The sequence below is a fragment of the Myotis nattereri genome, assembly GCF_964212035.1.
Source record: "Myotis nattereri genome assembly, chromosome: 3".
NCBI lineage: Eukaryota > Metazoa > Chordata > Mammalia > Chiroptera > Vespertilionidae > Myotis > Myotis nattereri.
This window is the reverse complement of record NC_138077.1, coordinates 18,134,072-18,157,468: the sequence shown is the minus strand read 5'-3', so window position 1 is coordinate 18,157,468 and position 23,397 is coordinate 18,134,072. Positions and strand designations below refer to the sequence as shown.

At 38.4% G+C, this 23,397-nt stretch overlaps 1 protein-coding gene across 1 annotated transcript; it reads right to left on the bottom strand.

Annotated features, from left to right (window-relative positions):
• Positions 1 to 637: 637 nt before the first annotated feature.
• On the bottom strand, positions 638 to 22,900 carry AADACL2 (arylacetamide deacetylase like 2; the record flags this gene model as incomplete). Its single annotated transcript, XM_081085244.1, has 5 exons — positions 638 to 1,240; positions 13,256 to 13,427; positions 15,090 to 15,159; positions 19,177 to 19,399; positions 22,760 to 22,900. 5 exons carry the CDS (start codon positions 22,898 to 22,900, stop codon positions 638 to 640), a joined length of 1,209 nt encoding a protein of 402 aa, XP_080941370.1.
• Positions 22,901 to 23,397: the final 497 nt, after the last annotated feature.

Genomic DNA, 23,397 nt, shown 5'->3' with positions numbered 1-23,397 from the left:
GGAGGAGGCGTAGGAGAAGGCCATGTAAAGATGCAGCAGAGAGATTTGCAGATGCCGGCCTTTGAGATTAAGGTGATCTGGCCAGAGCAAGGAGTACTGTTAGCCACCCGGTGAAAAAGGCAGGGGCCCAGCCATCTGGGACCTCCAGAGTGAGCATGTCTCTCACCAGTACCTTAATTTTGGCCCAATGATACTAGTATTGGACTTCAGGCCCAGGAACTCTAGAGAATAAATTTCTGTTGTTTTAAACCACACAGTTTGTAGTAATTTGTTATAACAGCCACATGAAACTAATACAATTTCCTTACGATGTTTTCCTTATGTTTTTTTCTCTTCCCACTTATTATACAGTTTCTGTACCTGTCTGGATATTGTCTTCTCTTACTTGCCAGTATTATTCTTATTTCTAAACTTTAATAAGCACTGGTCTCTATCAGGACCAACATAATTCTAATAACCGTCAGTAATGAGAAAAAAGGATCACATGCAGGTTTTGTGAGTCAAAAATATTACCAGTTCGAGGATATGCAGTAATCATTATAACTGATTCAAGCCTAGATTTAGACAATACATATGGCATTGTTCTTTGTACTACAACTACAAAATATCACAAAATACAATCAAGTAAGTGATGGATTTATAAATTCTTATCCAGCCAACTAATATACATGTCTCTTATTCTGAGACCTAGATGTAAATTCAGGGGTGATGTCATAAATGATAGAGCTCCATGGAATCCATCCTCAATATGTTCATGAGTAACTTGAACTCCAGCATTTTGAAGTCTTGAAACATACAAAAGTCCATCATCTCTCAGGATATCATGTTCACAGGTAAGAATAAAGGTTGATGGCAAATTCTGTAACTGGGAATCACTGGCCAACAAGGGTGACATTCTGATGTCCATAAGAGCTGGCAATGAATAACTAGTTTTTCCAAGAATTGGTTCAGTATAAACATAGTCCTTTCTATACTTCTTGGGTAAGAGAGTACTCCAGTTAACAAACTTGAACAAAGGTCTTGATTCCAGCGGCATATGTTGGTTTCTTTTCAGGGCCTGGGGAAATGTTTTATCCTCGGTGATATATAAGCTCACGAGTTTTATGGCTATGTCCCTTGTCAGAACCACACCATTCTCATTTTCTCTGTGAGACGGCAAATACGAATCAATTACCTGTAAGTGAGGGTAAAGTAAAGCTTGTGCCTTGATTTTATGTTTTATTTCAAGATCATTCAGCACCTGAAAAAATATGATAATACCTTGTAAGGCAAAGACTTCCAGAACACCAGGAAGAGGAAATTTAATGTTATTGGTTTAAGCAATCTTGAGCTATAAACAAATCTACATAAATTGATGTGATGTTATAATTATTTTCACAATATTTATAATGTCAGTGACATGAAAAAATGTCAAGCTCATTTTAACAGTAACATTTTTAACACTTTGTTTTTTTGCGTGAGAAAAGAGAGAGATACAAACTACCAGTTATAAATTATGTAAGGTCTAGGGATATAATATACAATATGGGGACTATCTATAATAATAAAAGCATAATATGCTAATTAGACTGGACATCCTTCTGGACAACCTTCTGGACCAAGCTGGGGCTGTGAGGGAAGCCCAGGTCCCGGGTGCCTGCTGGTGGCTGGAGGGAAACCCGGGTCTTGGGTGCCAGAGGGAAGCCCGTGCCGGCAGGGAAGGGAAGCGTACTCTTGCAGGAATTTCATGCATCAGGCCTCTAGTAGTTAATAATGCTATATTGTATATTTGAAGTTGCTAAGATAGTAGATCTTAGAAGTTCTCATCACATGAAAAATTATGTAACTACATGAGGTGATAGACTTATTGTGGTGATCATTCTACAATATATACATACATGGAATCATTATGTTTTACACCTGAAACATTATATTATGTTATATGTCAATTATGCCTCAATTTAAAAAAGTATGACATATAGCAAAATTTTGGCCTTAATGAGCTATATCAAAGAGTAATTTGAAAGACTGAGAGCGGCAACCACAGTGATCTCCTCAATCTGAGGTAATGACAGAAAGAGCAGCAACCTGGTTTCATGACCATAATAATAGCACAATCTAGAGCTATACTTGCTCTAGCAAATTGGGTGCCTTATCATCAATTGAGTTAGTGCACAAAATGAGTTCTATAGAATAGGCAATGGGGGAAAGAGAAGAGAGAGAGAGAGAGAGAATGTTTTTGTCAAAACCCATCAATGGGAAATAACTAAATACTCTATTCCTGAGGAAAATGAGGGCATATATAGCTTTGTAAAAATTATTGACTAAAAAAAACCCACAAAACTTCATTCAAGATGACAGAGTAGGTAAGCTCTGAGATTGCCTCCTCCCAAGTTCACATCAAGATTACAGCTACACTATGGGACAACCACCACTGAGAACCACCTGAAGACTAGCTGAACAGGATTCCTATAACTAATGATACAGAAGAAAAAGCCATAACTGAGACAGGCAGGCGGGGTGGAGATGCAGACCGGGCAGGTTCCATACCTGAGTATAATGAGTAAGAAACTGGGGGGATATATCAGGTCCTAAGTTCAGTGCTGGGAAGAGGAGTCCCCATGACATCTGTCTGTGAAAACCAGTGGTGATTGCATCCCAGACAGACAAATAAATGTCTGTGGGAGACCAGGACATGCTGCTCTTAAAGGGGCAGTGCAAAAACTCATTCGATCTAAACTCCACTCCAGCACAGAGGCTGCAGCTCAAAAAGTGACAGTCAACATCTGGGGAATAACTAAGTTGTCTAACTTCTGGATGAGGGCTGGCATTCTCTCCAGGGACAGAATCACTGGCTGGACCATTGTTCCTTTGCTGAGCTCTCCTCCCAAAAGCTGGCCCAGTGCAGAAAGGTGCCAAACTCATGCTCTCCATTAACTTGGGAAACATAGTTCACCCCACCCTGGTGACTCCCTAAGACCCCACCCAACTCAATTCCCTTGACCGGTCTGAGCCTCTTCCAGAAGTTCCTCCATAGGAGTGGCCTGCCTTGGCTCATGCTGCAGACACACTCAAAGGACGACAAACACCACATGAGTCATAGAACCCCTAGGCTTGTGCTGCAGACTTTTTCAAAAGGCCACAAATTCCATGCAAGCGGTTGCTCTTGGCTCACGATACAGACTCTCTCAAAGGTCGAAAAACCCCACACAAGCAGCAACAGGCCTTGGCTTAAATTGTAGCTCCTGCCAAGTGGCCACAAGGTGAACATACGTGATAACCAGTCTCAATTTGCACTGTCGCTGCCATCAGGTGGCCCCAAACTGGACATAAGGGGAAGCCAGCCTTAGCCTTCAGCACCGTTCCAACTAAGCAGCCACAGACCCAGCACAAATGATGACTAGCCTCCGTTTGCATCCTTGCACCCACCAAAGGGTCTCACAGCCTTTGTGGCTCCTACCAAGCAGCCCCAAACCCTGAACAAGCAGTGGCTGGCCTTGGCCGACACCAGAGCTCCTCCCAAGAGGTTCCAGACCTAACAAACCAAGGGGCAGGCTTCAGGCTGCACTGGGGTTTCACCCACTTCACAATTGACACAAGAAAAGGCAGATCCAACTGGCCCCAGAGCCTCTACTAAAGTGATTCTCACTCCCTGGGGTCAGCCCCTGCAGAACAACTCATCTACTGTAGTTATGGCCAGTCCCCTCACCCAGTCAGTCCACTGATGTGCCAACAGCAATGGAGGTCCAAGTACAATAGGAGGGGCCACACAATTCACACAGGGGATGCCTCTGGAACCTAGCTCAGGTGACCAGGGAGATGTGCCACTGCACTCCATAGGACACCTTCTACATAAGAACACTCTACCAATACTGGAACATGTAGTAGGTCCACGTAATACATAGAAATAAAGACAGGGAGTCAACCAAAATGAGGAGACAAAGAAACATGCCCTAAATGAGAGAATAGGACAAAACTTCAGAAAAAGAACTAAACAAAATGCAAGCAATCTACTAGATACAGAGTTTAAAACCCAAGGATGTTCAATGAAATTGGGAAAAGAATGCATGAACTCAGTGAGAGCTTCCACAAAGTGAAGCCCTCCCCATACACACACACACAAATAGACAAGAAAAACAACCATTCAGAGCCGAATTATAAAATAACGGAAATCAATAAAACATCAGAGGGAATCAACAGCAATTAGATGAAATGGAAAATTGAATCAGTAATCTAGGAGACAGGGAGTGAAAAACTCCCAATGGAACAACACCAAAGAATAAAAAAGGAGGAGAGTTTAAGGGACCACTGGGACAATATCAAGTATACCAATAATTGCATCAAAAAGGTCCCAGGAGGAGAAGAGAGAGAACAAGCGATAAAAAAAAACTACTTGAAGAAATAATGACTGAAAACTTCCCTAAGCTGGCAAAGGAAATAGACATACAAGTCCAAGAAGTGCAGAGATTCCCAGACAAGATGAACACAAAGAAGTCCACAGCAAGACATATTATAATTAAAATATCAAAGGTTAAATATAAAAGAGAATTTTAAATGCAGCAAGAGGAAATTGGCTAGGTAAGATGGAGTTCCCACAGGCTGTCAGCTGATTTCTGCACAGAAACGTTGTAGAAAAGAAAAGATTAGCATGAAATATTGAAAGTGATGAAAAGCAAAGACATAGTGTTCACTTTGGCAGCACATATGCTAAAAATTGGAAGAGCAGAGACTTACAATCAAGATTACTCTTCCCAGCAAGGCTATCATTTAGAACTGAAGGAGAGATGAGTTTTCCAGACAAAGGAAAGCTAAAGAAATTCATCACCACTAACCCAGAATTATAAGAAATGATAAATGAACTTATTTAAGGGGAAAAAAAGATCAAAGATATAAATACAAAAATATAGAAAAGAAAAAAATCCGACTGACAAAGGTAAACACTTTGCAAAAACAGTGAATCAACAAATTATAAAGCTAGTATAAAAATAAAAAATACAAAGCAAATATAGATGGACACAAAGCAAGAGATAGAGAGTAACATAGTAATAATAGGGCCTTAAATACCTCATTGAGATCAATGAATAGATAATTTAGACACAAAATCAACAAGCAAACCATGTCCTTAAACAACATATTAGAGCAGATGAACTTAATACATATTTTTAGAACATTTTACCTCAAAGCAAAGGAATACACATCCTTTTCAAGTGCATATGGAATGTTTTCCAGGATAGGGCATATGTCAAGCCACATGATAAGTCTCAATAAATTTAAGAAGACTAAAATCATATCACACATCTTCTTCAATCACAATGGTATGAGTTAAGTAAAAAAATAAAAAATAAATAATAATAAATCACAAAGCCCTTTAATGATCTGACCTTGCTAAATTCTCTAAATTCATCATTGACTAAACTTTACTCTGATGCAACAATTATGGACTTCTTTGTTTTCCCCACCAAGAACCAAAGAAAGAAACAGTGACTTCATAAACAGAGAGGGTACAAAATGAATCCACCCACACTCTTCTCAGGCAACTAGCCAACCCAACCTAATTCCAAAGATGAGGAATGAGTTACTCTTTCCAATGGTGTACATCTTTTTCCCCCACAAAGACACATTGAAGGTAAGTTGTGAATTCATGCTATGTTGGAAATGGGGCAGGTTAAATAAAGTAGCTAATCAGGTAAAACAAGTTGAAGGGAGGTGGAAATCAAACCCCAGCAATCCTGAGAGCTGGAGAAAAAAGATAGGAGATATACAGATATGATGTCAGGGTTTGGAAATAGAAAGATTAATATAAATTAATATATATACATATATATATATATATATATATATATATATATATATATATATATATATCCTAGATTTCCAAACACTTAAGACTCTAGTTGGGGAATTTCACATGCAACAATAAAAGGACAAGTATTATATTCCATGTATAAACTGCTACAGGTACTATAGAGGTTACATAGAAGAGCTTTGCCTGGAGGAGTCTCTGGAGCTTATGAAACATCCAGGTGGAAACAGCTACTCGGGTATATGGGTTTTGAGCTCAGGACAGTAGTAATAGTGGAAGATGTGGATTAGAGAGCCTTCAGCAGATAAATCAGAGCTGAGCCATGAGAGCATGGAGAGAGAGGGAGAACAGACAGAATGACCAAAGAGTTGAGCCCTGGGAAATACCAGGGAGTGTAAAAAGAAGTTTTGTCTCATATAAAACTAAATGGAAGGGCCCTGGCCAGTGTGGCTCAGTTGGTTGTACATTGTCCCATGCACTGAAGGGGTGCTGGTTTGATTCCTGGTCAAGGAAAATGCCTGGGTTGTGGGCTTAATCCCTGGTGGGGAGCACACAGGAGGCAGCCAATCAATGTTATGCTCTCACACAGATGTTTCTCTCTTCTCCCTTTCTCTCTTTCTAAAATCAATAAATTATTTTTTAAAAAAACTGAATGGAAGAGAACTTAGTAAAGAACAAAGAGTACCATTTTCAATATCATGGGAAGGAAAAGTTTTCTAAGGCAAAAGTTGGCAAGAGTTTTAAATAATAAAAATAAGTTATATAAAAAGAACAAAAGGAAGATAAACAACCCAATCAAAAAATGGGCAATGGAACTAAATAGATACTTTTCAAAAGAGGACATAAAGAAGGCCAAGAGACATATGAAAATATGCTCGAAGTCACTAATCATCCTAGAGATGCAAATCAAAATGGCAATGAGGTACCATCTCACACCTATCAGAATGACTATCATCAACAAATCAACAAACGACAAGTGCTGGCGAGGATGCGGAGAAAAAGGAACCCTCGTGCACTGCTGGTAGGAATGCAGACAGGAGCAGCCAATGTGGAAAGCAGTATGGAGTTTCCTCAAAAAACTAAAAATGGAACTCCCATTTGACCCAGTGATCTCACTTCTAGGAATATATCCCAAGAAATTAGAAACACCAATCAGAAAATATATATGCATCCCTATGTTCATAGCAGCACAATTATCAATAGCTAAGACTTGGAAACAGCCTAAGTGCCCATCAGCAGATGAGTGGATTAAAATGCTGTGGTATATAACACAATGGAATACTATGCTGCTATAAAAAGGAAGGAACTAATACCATTTGCAACAGCATGGACGGTCCTGGAGAGCATTATGCTAAGCAAAATAAGCCAATCAGAGAAAGATAAATATTACATGATATCACTCATTTATGGAATATAATGAACAACATAAACTGATGAAATAAAAACAGATCAAGAGACAGAGAAGCATCAATCAGATGCTCAAACCTCAGAGGGAAGGTAGTGGAGGGTGAGGGTAAGGGGGAGAGATCAACCAAAGGACTTGTATGCATGCAGCTAAGCCTAAGCAATGGACATAGACACCAGGGGAGTGAGGGCATGAGCAGGGCATGGGATTCGGGGACAAGAGGGGGATAAGGACACATATGTAATACCTTAATCAATAAAGAAAGAAAGAAAAAAAGAACAACAAAAATGTGTATAGATTTAGAAAAAATAAAGGATGATTGAAAAACTTACTCACAGAAAGTTAAAATAAATGGCTGGTGCAGAACACAAGGTGATGAACTGAGGAGTGTATACTCTAATTATGTAGAAAAAGAAAGTAAAATTTTTTTTTTTGAAACTTGGTACAGAAAATACATGTTATGACAGAGATTGGAAGGGTTAAAAATGGGGCTTACTAACCTTTTTTTTTTTACTTTTCTTTTAAATATGTATTTGTTGATTTGAGAGAGAGAGGAAGGGAAAGGGAGAAACACCAATGTGAAAAATCAATGACATTTTAATCTATAATAATAAAAGCATAATATGCAAGTCAACCAAATGGCCAAACAGCAGAATGACTGTCCAGACATTCTTCCGATGATTTTCCGGATGAAGTCGGGGCTGTGAGGACCAAGGCAGCTGGGGCTGCAAAGGCCTGCCCTTGCACGAATTTTGTGCATTGTGCCTCTAGTATACTAGTAATGAACTCTCAGAAAGAGAAACCATGTCCAGAAAAGTTTCATTAACTATAGTGACCATCCAGATCATTGTGATTGCAAGTAACCTTAATGATTTAGGGTACAGAATGTGATATTATCAGAAAATTATAGCTAAAAGGTTCCTTTCAATAATGGTAATTTAATTTAAAAATGAACAAAGTCCACAAAAGAAACCTACAGAAGAATCTATTTGTACTTCTAATCTATAAGAACTTTTTTTATATTGTGAATTCTGTATGAAATGTTGGATCATTTTTTGTAAACATATAGGAAAAATAAATCTAATATATTTTCTTGTAGTCTTCTCAGAGTGTACAACAATATTGATTTCTCTGAGTTGCATTCTTATTGAAACTGAGTTTTTTAATCTATCTTACCTAACAATAGACAAACATGTAAATTGACCATATCTTCACTACACTAACCAGCCAATCAGGAGAGTATGCAATATAACCCAACAAAGATGGCGGTTAATTTGCATATGTAGGCTCCAAGTGGTGGAGCAGAGCCTGACAGCCCCGGGGCCGGAGCAGCGAAGCCTGGTGGCCCTGGGGCTGGCAGCCAACAGAGTGAAGCCTGATGGCCCCGGGGCCAGAGCAGGAAAGCCTGATGGCTCCGGGACCAGCTCCAGCCGGAGCCTGGCCAGACCTAAGGCCTGGGTCACGGGTGCCAGAGGCAAACCGGTGCCAGCAGCCAAGGGAAGGGAAGGCCTATTGCACGAATCTCTTTGTGCAACAGGATTCTAGTCCTATCTAATAAAAGAGAAACATGGTAATTGGCGTACGACCGCTACCCTTCCCATTGGCTAATCAGCGAGATATGCAAATTAACTGCCAGCCAAGATGGCGGCCGGCAGCCAGGCAGCTTAAAGCGAACATGAATGGGGCTTGCTTGCTTCAGTGATGGTGGACTCCAATGTTCCCCGCTTGCCTTGCTGGCCTCTGAGCTGGCAGTTTGAAACATTGTAACAAATATAGAAGCTAAACAAAACTCCAGAAACCTGCTTTCAGCAAGCTGGGATCTCAGAGCTGGAGTTGATACAGAGTTTCGATTATAGAACACAAACAAACCAGATACCTACTTTCTGCAGCAGAGGCCTCAGAGCTGGAGCCAGAGCTAAAGCTGGCCCAGAATAAAAAAAGAAAAAAGAAAAAAAGGAGTGGTTGGGAGCTTCAGTCACCAGCCAGCCTGAAAATAGCCCTCAGCCCCTCACCCAGACTGGCCAGGCACCCCAGTGGGGACCCCCACCCTGAAGGGTGTGTGACCAGCTGCAAACAGCCATCATCCCCTCACCCAGGCTGGCCAGGCACCCCAGTGGGGACCCCCACCCTGGTCCAGGACACCCTTCAGGGCAAACCAGCCGGCCCCACCCATGCACCAGGCCTCTATGCTATATAGTAAAAGGGTAATATGCCTCCCAGCACCGGGATCAGCGGAGCCGCGAGGCCTCCTGGCACTGGGATCAGCGTGACAGGGGACAGCGCCTAAACCCCCTGATCGGCCCTACTCTGTGCGTGACACGGGGGAGCTCCCCAACCCCCCGATGGGCCCTGCTCTGTGCGTGACAGGGGGCAGCGCCCAAACCCCCGTATCCGCCCTGCTCTGTGGGTGATAGGGGGCGGTGTCCCAACTCCCCTATTGGCCCTACTCTGTGAGTGATGGGGGGAGCTCCTCAACCCCGTGATGGGCCCTGCTCTGTGCGTGACAGGGGAGAGCTCCCCAACCCCCTGATGGGCCCTGCTCTGTGCGTGACAGGGGAGAGCTCCCCACCCCCCTGATGGGCCCTGCTCTGTGAGTGACAGGGGGGAGCTCCCCAACCCCCTGATGGGCCCTGCTCTGTGCATGACATGGTACGGAGCCCCAACCCCCCTGATTGGCCCTGCTCTGTGCGTGACAGTGGGTGGCACCGCAACCTCCCCATTGACCCTGCCTTGAGTGTGACAGGGGGCGGTGCCTCAACCCCCCAATCAGCCCTACCCTGAGTGTGACTGAGGGTGGCATCGCAACCTTCTGATCCACCCTGCTCTGTGCATGACAGGGGGTGGCACCCCAACTCCTCAATCGGCCCTGCTCTGAGCCCGACCAGGGGCTGCACCTAGGGATTGGGCCTGCCCTCTGCCACCCGGGAGCAGGCCTAAGCCAGCAGGGCGTTATCGCCCGATGGGGTCCCAGACTGCAAGAGGGCACAGGCTGGGCTGAGGGACACCCCCTTCCCACCCGAGTGCACAAATTTTTGTGCACCGGGCCTCTAGTTATTCTATAACTAACTATTAGTCACAGGGTCATGAGACTTTGTAAAAAAGTTTCTAATCATTACAAAGCAAAACTTGATTTTGATGACCCAGAGCAGGAATAAATAAACCTAGTGCAGCTCCAGCCAGTTTCAGTCAGTGAATAGAGAGTCGGGGACCTAAGGGTCCTGGGTTCAATTCTGGTCAATGGCACATACCTCAATCGCAAGCTCCTCCCTGTCTTGGTCCTTGTCAGGGCATGTGCAGGAGGCAACCAATCTAGGTGTTTCTTTCACATTGATGTTTCTGTCTGTCTTTCCCTCTCCCTTCCACTCTCTCTAAAAATCAATGGAAATATATCCTCACGTGAGGATTAAAAAAAAAAAAAAAAAAAAAAAAAAGAGTAAGCCTAGTGCAGAAAATAAAACTTTTATGAAAATATAAACTATAGATGCCCTAGCTGGTTTTGATCAGTGGATAGAGTGACAGCCTGCGGACTGAAGGGTACCGGGTTTGATTCCTGTCAAGGGCACATGCTTGGGTTGTGGGCGTGATCCCCAGTAGGGGGCATGCAGGAGGCAGCCAATCAATGATTCTCTCTCATCAGTGATGTTTCTATCTCTCTCTACCTCCCCCTTCCTCTCTGAAATCAATAAAAATATATTTTTAAAAAAGAAAATATAAAATATAGAAAGTTTACCAGACCATGAAGACAAGTAACTTCAAATATGATTATAAAAATATATAAGAAAGGGTAAAGGAAATTACTTTTTTATGTTCTTAAAGTACACTGCGTTTTTAATGCAGCATTCTCAGTTGTAACAATCTCTTCAAACAGATAGACCCAAAATTTAAATACATACTCTCTTTTTTTGTATAATGCAAAGAAGAGAATAATATCAAATTTTATTTTACTTCAAGAAAACCATTTGTACTGCCTTACAAATGTTATTGTGAATTGCATTTATTTTTGGTGGCTATATTAATATTGAAGATTGCCCGGTGGGTTTTCATTTCTTCATAAATCTCTATGGCTACATCTACTCATCATTTAAAAAGCTTTCTTTACTTCCAAAGCCAAGCAAACAGTACATTATATATGGAGAAATTATAGGTGTGGCAAGGTGTTGCTTGGTCAATCATTGTTGGGTAATTGTTGGACAGTTTTCAGAATTTCTACATCCACAAAACCAGTTTTAGATAAGAATCAAAATCAGATTGCTGTATGACTTGGCATGGCAGCTTGTATAATAATCTGAAAGTGAGCACACTTTCCAAGTTTCTTTCCCCAAGTAACTTCCCACTGCAGGCCAGCAAGACCCTTCAAATAAGTGATGTGTTATTTCAAATACACATCAGGTTAGTTCAGGGTGGAAGAGACCTCAGGAATCAACATGTTTAATGGTTTGCAAACTTCCTTTTTTCCCCTAAGAAAATTTATATAGTATCCTAACTACCACAGGCATTGAAGTGGAGCATCTTGGCCTAGAGGGAGGCCCAGGGTGCAGAGCCAAACGTGAAATTTTGCTACCACTGATGTAACGGCTCCACAATAGGGCTTTATATGGGTACGTGGTGTTACAGATCAGTACATACGTGTAGGCATAAGTATATATGCATATGTGTGTATATATATATTCACATGTGTATAGAATATATATAAAAATATAAATGTGTATGTCTCTCTGTTTGTATGTGCAATCTTCTTCTAAGTGCTCCAAGCATGAGTCATTTATTTTAATATTTAAGAGAAAAGAAATTAAGGAAAAAGGTATCGGAATGCTTCCCAAATGATTTAATGAGGCCAGTATAAACCTTAGGTCAATATCTGACAAAGACATTTTTTAAAATAAAAAGCAATCCCTCCCAAAGCACTACATCTTTAATTTTAGCAAATGGAAACTGGCCATATATAAAATTTTTATTCATCGTGACCAAATGAGGCGCATGCCTGAATGCAAGCATAATGTAATGTCTGAAAGTCAATTGACGTAACTTACCACACTAAAAAAAAAAAATTAAAGGTGAGGAATCACATGGTCATCTGAAATAGATGCATTAAAAGCAGTCAGCAAATCCCATATTCATTTATGCAAAAACTATCAGTAAAAAAGAATAGAAGGAATTCCTCAATCTGACAAAAACCAAGTATGGAAAACCTTCAGTTAACATCATGTTTATTGGTGAAATATTACATGATTTCCTCCTAAATTTCAGAGGTAGGAAATTAATATTGTACTGGAAGTCCCAGCCAATGCACTGATTAAGAAAATAAAACAAAAGCATAAAAATTGGAAAGGAAGAATTAAAACTCTCTCTAGTTGCAGAAGATATGATTGTTTAAAAAAAATCATAGGAGATGTAAAAAAAAAACCCAACTACTAGAATTTATAAGTAAAATTTTCAAGAATATAATTGTAAGGTTACTTTAAAAATCAAATGTATTTTTATGTACAATCAATAAACATTTGGAAAATATTATTTTAAATGAAACTTTCCAAAGTAACTCAAGAATAACTATGGGAAAATATTTGCAATTAATGCACATGGTATATCTCATATTTTATATTGCTGAAGAAATTGAAAAGAACCTAAGTAAAATATGAGATATACCATGTGCATTAATGGGAAGTGTTATTATTAAGATGCCAATCTTCTCCAAATCTATAGATTCAATGCAGTACCAATCAAAATTCAATTAGTCTTTTTTTTTTTTTAGAAATTGACAAGATACCATAGTATTTTGAGGGAAAAGACATGGAGTATTAGAAACAATTTAGAAAAAAAACAAAACACAAAGCTGAAGTCAACATAGCATTGGCATAAGGATAGACATATAATCAGTGGAACAGAAGAGAGAATTCAGAAGTAGATTGTCATATTATTATGGTCAATTGATTTTAAATGCAAGCATCACCGTAATCCAATGAGAAAGGATGCTCTTTTCAAGAAATGGTTCTGGAAGAACTAGCAATCTGTAAGAGGGGGGAAATAACCTTTGACCTCTATTTCCCAGCATAAAGACTAATATCATGTACCTCTTGAGTCACTGCTGCTGCTAAGCGGCCCCCAGAACTGTCTCCTGAAATACAGATTCGGGTGGGATCCACTCCATATTTCGTAAGAATTTTATCCTGAAGAAAAAATTTGACTGCAGCGATGCTGTCTTCAAACTGAGCAGGAAAGCGGTGTTGGGGAGCTAGTCTATAGCTTTGAAAAAGAAAAATGTATTTAAACAGTTTTAATAAGTACCATTATGGTTGTATCTGTCTATGTAGCTTCCAAGTATCAAATAGATGTAATGAAACAGGTTTTATTATTTTATCTTCCAAAAATCAAACCTGAGTTTTCTGCCCACTTATTATGATGTGAAAAAATAAAAATAGATATAAAGCTTTTCACATCATATCTAAGGTCCATGGAAGGCATTGCATGTGAGAAGTAAGGGGATTGTTATGAACTCCCGGATACTATGACCATAACTTTTAGTCCAAGTACATTTTGGATTGAAGATGCTCTATAGCTTACATCATATTCTCAGTGTAACTGGTGATCAAAAACATTTTTAAAAATGATTGAAAAAGCACTATTGATGTTTGAAGGCAGAAGATCTGAGAGCATATTTTAGGCAAATGTCCTATTTTTTTAAGATCATTTAGATAAAAATTCTACACATTGGTAATGCACATCCCTCATTATGGATAATGCCCAAGAGTTGATTCTAAATAAAAATTTTGAAATATATATAACATTTAAATATGCTAGAAATCTTGCTAGTTTCTGGTAAATTCACACTATCACACAATTCTTTGAATAGATATAGATTTTTCATATATATATATATATATATATATATATATATATATATATATAAAAATATATATATATATACCAGTAAAAGCAGAATACGTCTATTAGCCTGTTCTCAGAGCTTTTACTTTTTCTTTAGAATGTTAAAACTTATAAATATTTGCACTTAATATTAAATGTTTTTGAGATGATCCTTAAATATTTATTATAAACTGTATTTAGAAAATCCTAAGTAAAGTGTATTTAAACATAAGTATGTACCCAAAAGATGTTGGTATCTACTATTTTAACTACAGTCGATTGAGACTTTTTAGGGCAAAGTACAACACATATCATAAGAATTTGATAGAATAGATATGCCAACCAGAAATATATCATTATAGTAAAACATATTTGAAATGATAAGATTTAGATTACATTGAAAGTTATGGAGGTAAGAAGGAGAATGTCATATTATAAATATTCTGAAGACAGGAAGTTATTCTAGATACTGTAAGTAACCATAACTATAACAATGTCAATCATACTTTAGTTGAGGAAATTTTACTTTAGTTTTTCCTCTAAATTTCCATAGCTTCAAGCAAGCAAACAAACAAACAAAAATAATTATGTTACAATATCCTGAGAGAACTATAGAGATCACTTTTCTGGGGAGTGGTTTGAAATTATCAGCTGATCTCAACCTTTACTTTCTATAATACTTCAAAGACTTGTTCTGAAGTGAAACATATCAACTCAGATACAACCTAATATCCCCAATGTGTAATTGTTTATTTTTTTTCTCTCTAGCCATGTTTCTTGGGACATAAGTAGGGCTTTATATAATATGAGTTTAAGAACCCAGAGCAATAATGTTTCAAAAAATATACAGAAATTCCCATATCACAGAAGAATAATGAGATACTAGGCATATTTGAAGACTGCTCTATGTTGTAATGGTGACAAACAAAATATGTAAATTCTTAAATATTATCTTTGAGGCATAGCTGACTTGATTAGGAAATCAAGCCTCTATTCTGTGAAAACAAAAATCATACTAGCCAAAGAAAATGATTCTCTTACTCCACGCCTACAACAACAGCATCAAGTTTGTTTGCAGTCCATCTGTTGAGGAAGTCAAAAGCCGTCTGCTCTGAAATGAAGAAATAAATGTCAAAGTTCTCCTTGTAATAAAAAAAACAACACCAGAAAATCATAGCTATGAACTTGGACAGAAATGTGATTTGGGTATTACAAGGAACCATTTTCCTACCACTTTGTTTATGCAGAGTGACCTGAATCAGCATGACACAGCCTACAGGATTGCTTCTTCAGTTGCTCTCCCCAGGGCTAAACAAATTGCGTGGCTCATTGGTGCTCTGGGGAGTTGAAACTAGACTCAGCCCATTCTGATTTTCTCTGGTCGTATGTTGTCTGCACGCTGCTTCTCCAGGCAGCGAGCCAGTACAGATGAGTCTCTGACTCCACAATACCTGAATACACATTCTCCAAGCTTCACTAGAAACAATGGTTCTGTTTTCATTTTATTTACCTGACCTTTGTGTATAATCTTTCTTTTTTTTAAATTTTGTTTTGTTGCTTAAAGTATTACAAAGGGTATTACATATGTCTCCTTTCTTTTCCCCCCTTGACCTTCCCCTGGCCTCCCCTACCCCCCAGTGTCTTGTGTCCATTGGTTATGCTTACATGCATGCGTACAAGTCCTTCTGCTGATCTCTTACCTCCCCCCCTCCCCTCCCCCCAACCCTCCCCGGCCTTCCCGCTGTAGTTTGACAGTCTGTTCAATGCTGCTCTGCCTCTGTATCTATTTTTGTTCATCAGTTTGTAATCTTTCAATTGGCTTAGAACTAAGAAATGAAAAAAAAAACAATGGATGCATTGACTGTCTAAAACTACAACACTCAATAGCATTGTGAAATGGCCCAATAACCTTGGCATGTAAAACAAAGTCTATAAAAAAGCAGCTAGATTGTGAGAGAGTCTCTGACAAGTCAGTGTGTGGTTTGATGTACATATTCATTTTGGCATGCTTGTCATATAAGTCATCACTCTCCCCCCAACACACACACACACACACACACACACACACATACCACATCTATCTCTATGTACCCACAAATCCAATTTACCGGTTCAGTGCCCTGGTCACAGCACTTTGGCAAATCTGCAACACCTATTATTACTTTATTTACCACAAGATTCTAGAAATTCAGAGAATTCTAGAGTTGTGATCAAATTCTAAGCTTTTCTAAAGTGACTGCTGCATATTAGCAAAACTTCAAATTATATACTGGGTATGTAATAACCTTAAAATAAAAAATAAAAAAATCAATTAGGCTTTTATGTAGAAAAAATAATGTTTTCATTAAAGATGGAATTGATACTGTGGGAAAAGGCAATGTATAGATGAAGATCAAAATGTATAAGAATCCATTGATCCTCACATTTAAAGTTCCTCAATGATGTATTTCAAACATAATTTTACTGTTATCTACCAATTCTTTTTTTGCTTATCTTTTTTAAAAATTTGATTTCAGAGAGGAAGGAAGAGGGAGAGAGGGACAAAAACATCAATGATGAGAGAGAATCATTGATCTGCCTCCTCCTACACGCTCCACACCGGTGACCAAGTCCACAACTCAGGCATGTACCCCTGACCGGGAATCAAACTGCAACCTCCTGCCCCACAGGTCAACACTCAAACACTGAGCCACACTGGCTGGGCTGTTTTGCTTATCTATATACATAAAAGCCTAAGCGACAGTCTGACCATTTGACCATCTGACCATTTGACCATCTGACCAGTAGCTATGACACGCAATGACCACCAGGAGGCAGACACTCCGACTGATAGTTTTGATGGGCACTGTCCACCAGGGGGCAGATGCTCAACACAGGAGCTGCCAAGCTGAGATGACCTGGCAGCTGTGGTTTTCAGGTGACACACAGGAACCAGAGAGGAGGGAGCCTGATTCCGGGGTGCATCACCCGAGAACCACCCTCTTGCAATCCAGGACCCCTCGGGGGATGTTGGAGACCTGGTTTCGGCCTGATCCCCCCCAGGCCAGGCTGAGGGACCCCATCGGTGAACAAATTTGTGCACTTGGTCTCTAGTTTTATAATAAAAGTTAATTTAAGTTTTTATTTTCTATTCTATAATGAAAACTGTCCCAATGCATGTAATATTTGCAATCTGGTATTTTTTTTTATATATGTCCATTTATTGAATTTATAGTACATTTAGGATTTAGAAAGGAACAAGAAGTCATTAGGATAAATGTTGAAAAGCAATAAACACAGAAGTATGTAAAAAGTCTACTAGAGCAGTGGTCGGCAAACTGCGGCTCACGAGCCACATGCGGCTCTTTGGCCCCTTGAGTGTGATCTTCCACAAAATACCGACTTCTGTGCATGGGCCACGAAGTTTCAATCGCACTGTACGTGCACGCCTGCACGTGGTATTTTGTGGAAGAGCCACACTCAAGAGGCCAAAGAGCCGCATGTGGCTCGCGAACTGCAGTTTGCCGATCACTGTACTAGAGGATTTTTTTAAAAAAATGTCTTAGTTCTTAAAGCAACTTTGGCAACTTTTAACAAGAAAAAAATAGAAAGCCTAGTGAAAAAAAGAAAAGAAATCAAAATTTGCAAATACCAGGAAATAGTTGCTGCATCTGTCCTGATTTGTCAACAAACAAAAAGTATCCTAAGTAATTCACAGTTTACCTACATGATTTCTGGGAGATCCAAAAACATGCAATATGCACATGTAAAACAAAGACATAGAAAAAAGGCACAGCTGGAATTCAGCTGAGCTAAATGTTGGAATGGAATGTCCTGAATAATAATTTCATATTTTTAGAAATTACTGATCACAATCATTGCCCTTGACAATGAGGAAGAAATCAATCTAATAATCAGGAACACTTCCAAATATTTTTAAATAGTTATTTTCTTTCTTTTTAAATTGTAATTAAATTTTTTCTATTACCAATTATCCCTCTATGCCCTCTTCAATCTCCACTTAACCCCCTCTTATTTTCAAATTTCAAATTTCAAAGTGATATCTTCCCATCTGTGGGTATTTCTCTTGTACTTACGGAATTCCCAATAATATGAATAGGTACACTTGGATATTTCATAGACCTTATAAAAACTTCAGTGGAACTAATTATTGTCTTTGTAGACAAATTAAGCTAACTTAGTCTTTAATTTATCTTAAAAGGAAGCTAAATATGCTGATCATCCTAACGCCCAGTATAAATTGAATTATAGATGAAATCTAATTTACTGAAAACATTAAGAAAATGAAAAAGGCATAAAAGTACTAGGAAAATTTTTTTTGATAATCACTCTGGAGATCTGTAACAAAATTCCCTTTGACTACTTTTTTTTTTCCAAAGGACATTTGTTGAACATTTACTGTATGGAAAGTGCATTGCTAGATGCTAGCTAGGAGGTCATGCCACATACAAGGAGATGCTAAAGCAAACATGTAACACAATTGTGAAACAAAGCAAGAATTGTTGGTACCAAGCTTATACAAGCTGCAAAGGACATACAGGAATGCTGCTAAAATCTCATAGAACCAGGGAAGCCTACCCACGTACACACTTGAGCACACCCCCTCCCCAGCATGTGTACATATGTGCACACACAGCTGATACTTTGCCTAAGCATAAAAGGTTGATAAGGAGTTTTCTAGAAGTAAGATCAGAAAGACATGCTAGGAAAGCATAGTCACAGAGAGAAAAAAGAAAAAGTTTACTAATTGACTTTCATGACTTTTTTTTTATATTCATTTGATATAAGCTTACTCAATGAAAAAAGCTGAGAAGAAAATGCTTACCAAAAACCAAACAAAGCAAAAAAAATGGAAATGACAATCTCCATGATATATTTTGCCAGATATGTCTACGTATATTTCTCTATTAGATACCTAATATTTATAGCTATACTTATGCACAGTATATATATATATATATATATATGTATATATATATACATATATATATATGTATATATGTAGATCTATGTGTGTGTATACATATATATGTAGATCTATGTATATATGTAAGTATATTTATATCAAATTGTTCTTATATCAAAAACATATAGCTTGTTATACTCTTTAATTATATGATGAACTTACTGAAACTTCCAAAACAATAAGCTCCACCGTGAATATAGATTACAGCTCGTCTTGGGGTTTCTGACTTTCTCTTTGGCAAGTACACACGTACTGGAATGTCAGTAAATGCTGTATCAGTCACTGTGACATTTTCGTCTGAAAGTGGTTGGGTATAATCCAGCCTGAATATCATGGAAATAAAGTCTTCATATGTCATAATACCTATATTTTCAAAGCACATACCCTGTAAGAGCAGAACAAAGTAAATGTTTTCATCTTTAAATAACATCAAATGCAAACAGAGGGAAAGTAAAGAAAACATAAGCAAAATAAATAAACAGAAATAGACTGTTTACAAAAATTGTTTCTGAATAATATTGTATAATTCTTATTGCATAACTTTATTGCTGTTGAAAATCTCAAGTATTATGTTTTTAGGCTAATAACTATCTCATTCAACAGCTTCAATTTACTGACAGTTTTTTTAAAATCATAATTATTGCTTAATTGTAAATTATTACCAGAAAAATCTCTAGGTCTTATAACATCCTTCCTTCCTTTCTTTTTGGCATGCTGTCATATTTTCATCTTTGTTATTTTTAATTGTATTTAATCCAAAATGTTAACTATCACTATCATCTAAATGATTCAAATGTCCTACTTTTTAATTCCAAATAGATTCCTGTTCATAGTCCTTTCACCATTCCCTCCCCCCTGCAACCAAGCCTCCAATACCATATTTGATATAATTGAAAAAAATCTCTCCTTGCTATTTCTGAACTGAAGAGCTTCTTCAGGACCTTGGTGACATTTCACTGGATAGTTTATTAAAAAGGAAAACTTAAAAAATACATGGTCAATAGTACATTAAACAGCCTTTATTACTATAATTATTATAAAGAGTTTAAGATATTACAGGTTTTTAGAGAACATCTAATCCCCACACTTTAATGTTGAGGAAATATGCAGAAACTAGAAATTATAACTAGTAAATCTCAAAGCTAAGTCTGCAACCATTTTTCTAGATTAGTTTCTTATACCACCTGTGCTGTCTGTCTGACTTAAGCAAATTACTCACTGTACTGCAATTTTCTTATCTATACTAATAAAAGGGTAATATGCTAATTAGACCAGATGTCTTCCAGATGACCATCAGTATGTCCTTCCTGACAAAACTGGGCCCAGGAGAAGCCGCCCACCCCGTGGTCCCAGGTGCCAGTGCCTCCGACCAGGAGAGGGAGAAAACCACCTGCCCTGTGGTCCCGGGCACCTGCAGCTGTGGCTAACCCAGGTGAAGCTGTCCCGGGTTCCAGGTGCCTGCAGCCAGCCAGAGGAGGGAATTCTGGGTCCTGGGTGTGGGGCCAAAGCAGAGGTGATTAGGGACAATCAGGCTGGCAGGGGAGCAGTTAGGGGTGATCAGGCAGGTTGGCAGGCGAGTGGTTAGGAGCCAGCAGTCCCGGATTGCAAGAGGCATGTCTGATTGCCAGTTTAGGCCCGATCCCCCACAGGGAGTTGGCAGTCAGACATCCCCAAGGGGTCCAGGATTGGAGAGGGTGCAGGCTGGGCTAAGTGACACCCTCCTGCCTGTGCATGAATTTCGTGCACCGGGCCTCTAGTTAATAATAATAATATAGAATTCCTCACTGGGTGTTAGTAGGGTTTACATGAGTTAGGACTTTCAATGCATTGTAGAAGAGTGCCTAGCCCATGTAAGTATTCAGACAATCTTGTCTTATTGTTAGTTAAGCATTCCTCACTAACATGAGCTTTTTAGTGTTTTAATCCTAATTGTATGCACTCACCTAGAATGTTCCTTAAAGCATGTTTTTGGTAAGTGGTTAAATTGTGTTAATTTAATTTTTCATTTGGTGAATTGGCTTTTAAAAATTAGATTTTTGGCAAATTACCTTTTTTTCATTTCTTAGATAATTCCTGGTTTTGAATAGATACTTAAGTATTTTTGGAACAATATTAAAAGCTACCTCTTTAGAGATTATTTTGTGTTTGCCTAGCATACAAGATCTCTGTTTCTCAGAGCAATGCTGCAAAGTATTTATCATTATTATCTTCCTTTTAAAGAAAAAAAAAACTTGCTTGAAGAACTCAGGAAATTTCTCAGGATTGGGCATGTTTCCTTCTCAAATATATCTGTCAACATATGATAACATAGTAATTGTGTTTATTTTTCAAGGCCACTTTGCCAAGAACTTTAATTTTCACTTCCCTTTCATATGTTAAAAATTAATTTTTCTTACTGTATCACAACTTTGAGTTACAAAATTCAGTACTGACAACAATAAAATTGTTTTCCCTATAACAGCTAAAGATAGTTTATTTTACTAGAATAATCTTTAAAGTAATTACATATGTGCTTTTCTCAATATTTTTTTGAGGAACCCGTCTATGATATCAAATACATAAAGTGCATTATTTTACTATAGATGATAGGTAAGAATAATTTGTTGTTAAGAAAGTAAAAGTAGAACTTTAAAGTTGGCTGTTCTGCTAATGTAATTTTGATAACATCAGTGTCAGTCACTCTGAGTTTTAAATACATATGAAAGAGTTAAGTAAGATAACAGCAGTTTCTCTATGGAGCTGGCGCTTGTTAATCCACGTATTCTTTGATTTTGTGTAAAGTGAAGTGAGAGCATTAGGAAAAGACAGTCTGTTGAAAGTGAGCCTCTAGGAGTGGTTCGAAAGAAAAGTATCAGGACTTAGCAGACACAGGCAGGAAATGGCTGTGGTTTCAGAGAACTGTCATCACTATACAAAGCTCCATGGGACAGCCTCTCCCTCTTAGACCAGGGATTGCTCACTTCTCTAATCATCTGCTGTCGCTATCTTCTCCTTGCAGCCTCATATTGTTACTCTCCTCAGAGAACCTTTCCGGGAGCCACCTGGTTTTGCAGAGAGAGTTTGAGTTTTGAAACCAGGCAGTCCTGAGTTCAGATTCTGGAGTTGTCAATTTCTAGCTGCATGAACTCTTCTGAACCTCCTTTTCCTCCTCTTTAAACCAGTAAAAACAATTGAAGGATAGTGGAGATGAGCAGAGGTATATATCATAGAAAGCCTATGCATTATAAAACCTAAAAAAATGTTAGTTTATAACCACGTCTTCTCCTTACCAAGGAGCTATTTTTGCTTGAATTCATAATCTACCCTGCATATTACAAGTCAGACAATCTGAAACCCAGCAATGTAGAATTGAAGATGGACAATAGAAGCCGTTGAAATAGTAAGAGCCCTATATTAACATCAAACAGGTATACACATCAATGCTTAGCTCTGCCCTATGGAACTAGACTGTCCCTGGAAACTCAAATATAAGTCAAGCTATCAAATAAACTTCCAAGTTTTCCCTTAAAAACACCTTTTATTTTATGCATATCATAACAGATAGAGTTTACATTTAGACATAAACTCTTTGGAAACAAGAATTCTATCTTATTCTGTTTTGCACCGATGTACCAAGTTGTACTTAATTTCATGTAGTTGATGTATTCTAAAGAACAAGCAATGGTTATTTAAAAACAGTAATTTATAGAAAATTCATAAGTTAACAAGGCACCCCAATATCCAGAAGAAAAAATGGTCATCTTACCATAAATGTACAAGTTTTAAAAATTGCATCCAAGGACATTACTTTCCAGCGTTCTTCAATGTTGCCTGGTATGGGTTTATAAATATAAGAAGCAAAGAGAACACAAAACAGCGCCAAACAGAAAGCCTTGGACCCCATCATCTTCCTCTTTCCAGCCTCTTCACACTGCCAAGATTAAAAAAAAAATTCTATTAATATTAAATAATAAGTAGCAGAACAATGTAGCTTGGAAACCCTCTCAGGGAATGTGATAACCTTAACAACATGAAGTTAATCTTCAAGTCTAACATTACAACATCAGTAAAGACTTATATTGCACTGACTCTGAGACAGATGTAATTTGTCAGCTGATGCTTATATCATTAGCATGCAATTAAAACCTCCCACAGTGTTCCTCACCCTGGAATACCATCATCAGCTCAAAGCAAGTGTATTATTGAGACCTAAATCAGAGCTTCAAGTAGAGCTCTGAATAAGTGACAAAGTAACATTTTGTGATTGGTTGGTCACAATGCTTTATAAAAAGAGGTTTAAAAAAATTAGCTGATACTTAGTCAAACCATGTTACTAAACATTGCTTGTTGTGGTGGTCAAGCTTTGGGTCAATAAATAGGGGATATGGAGTCTTGTCCAACTTC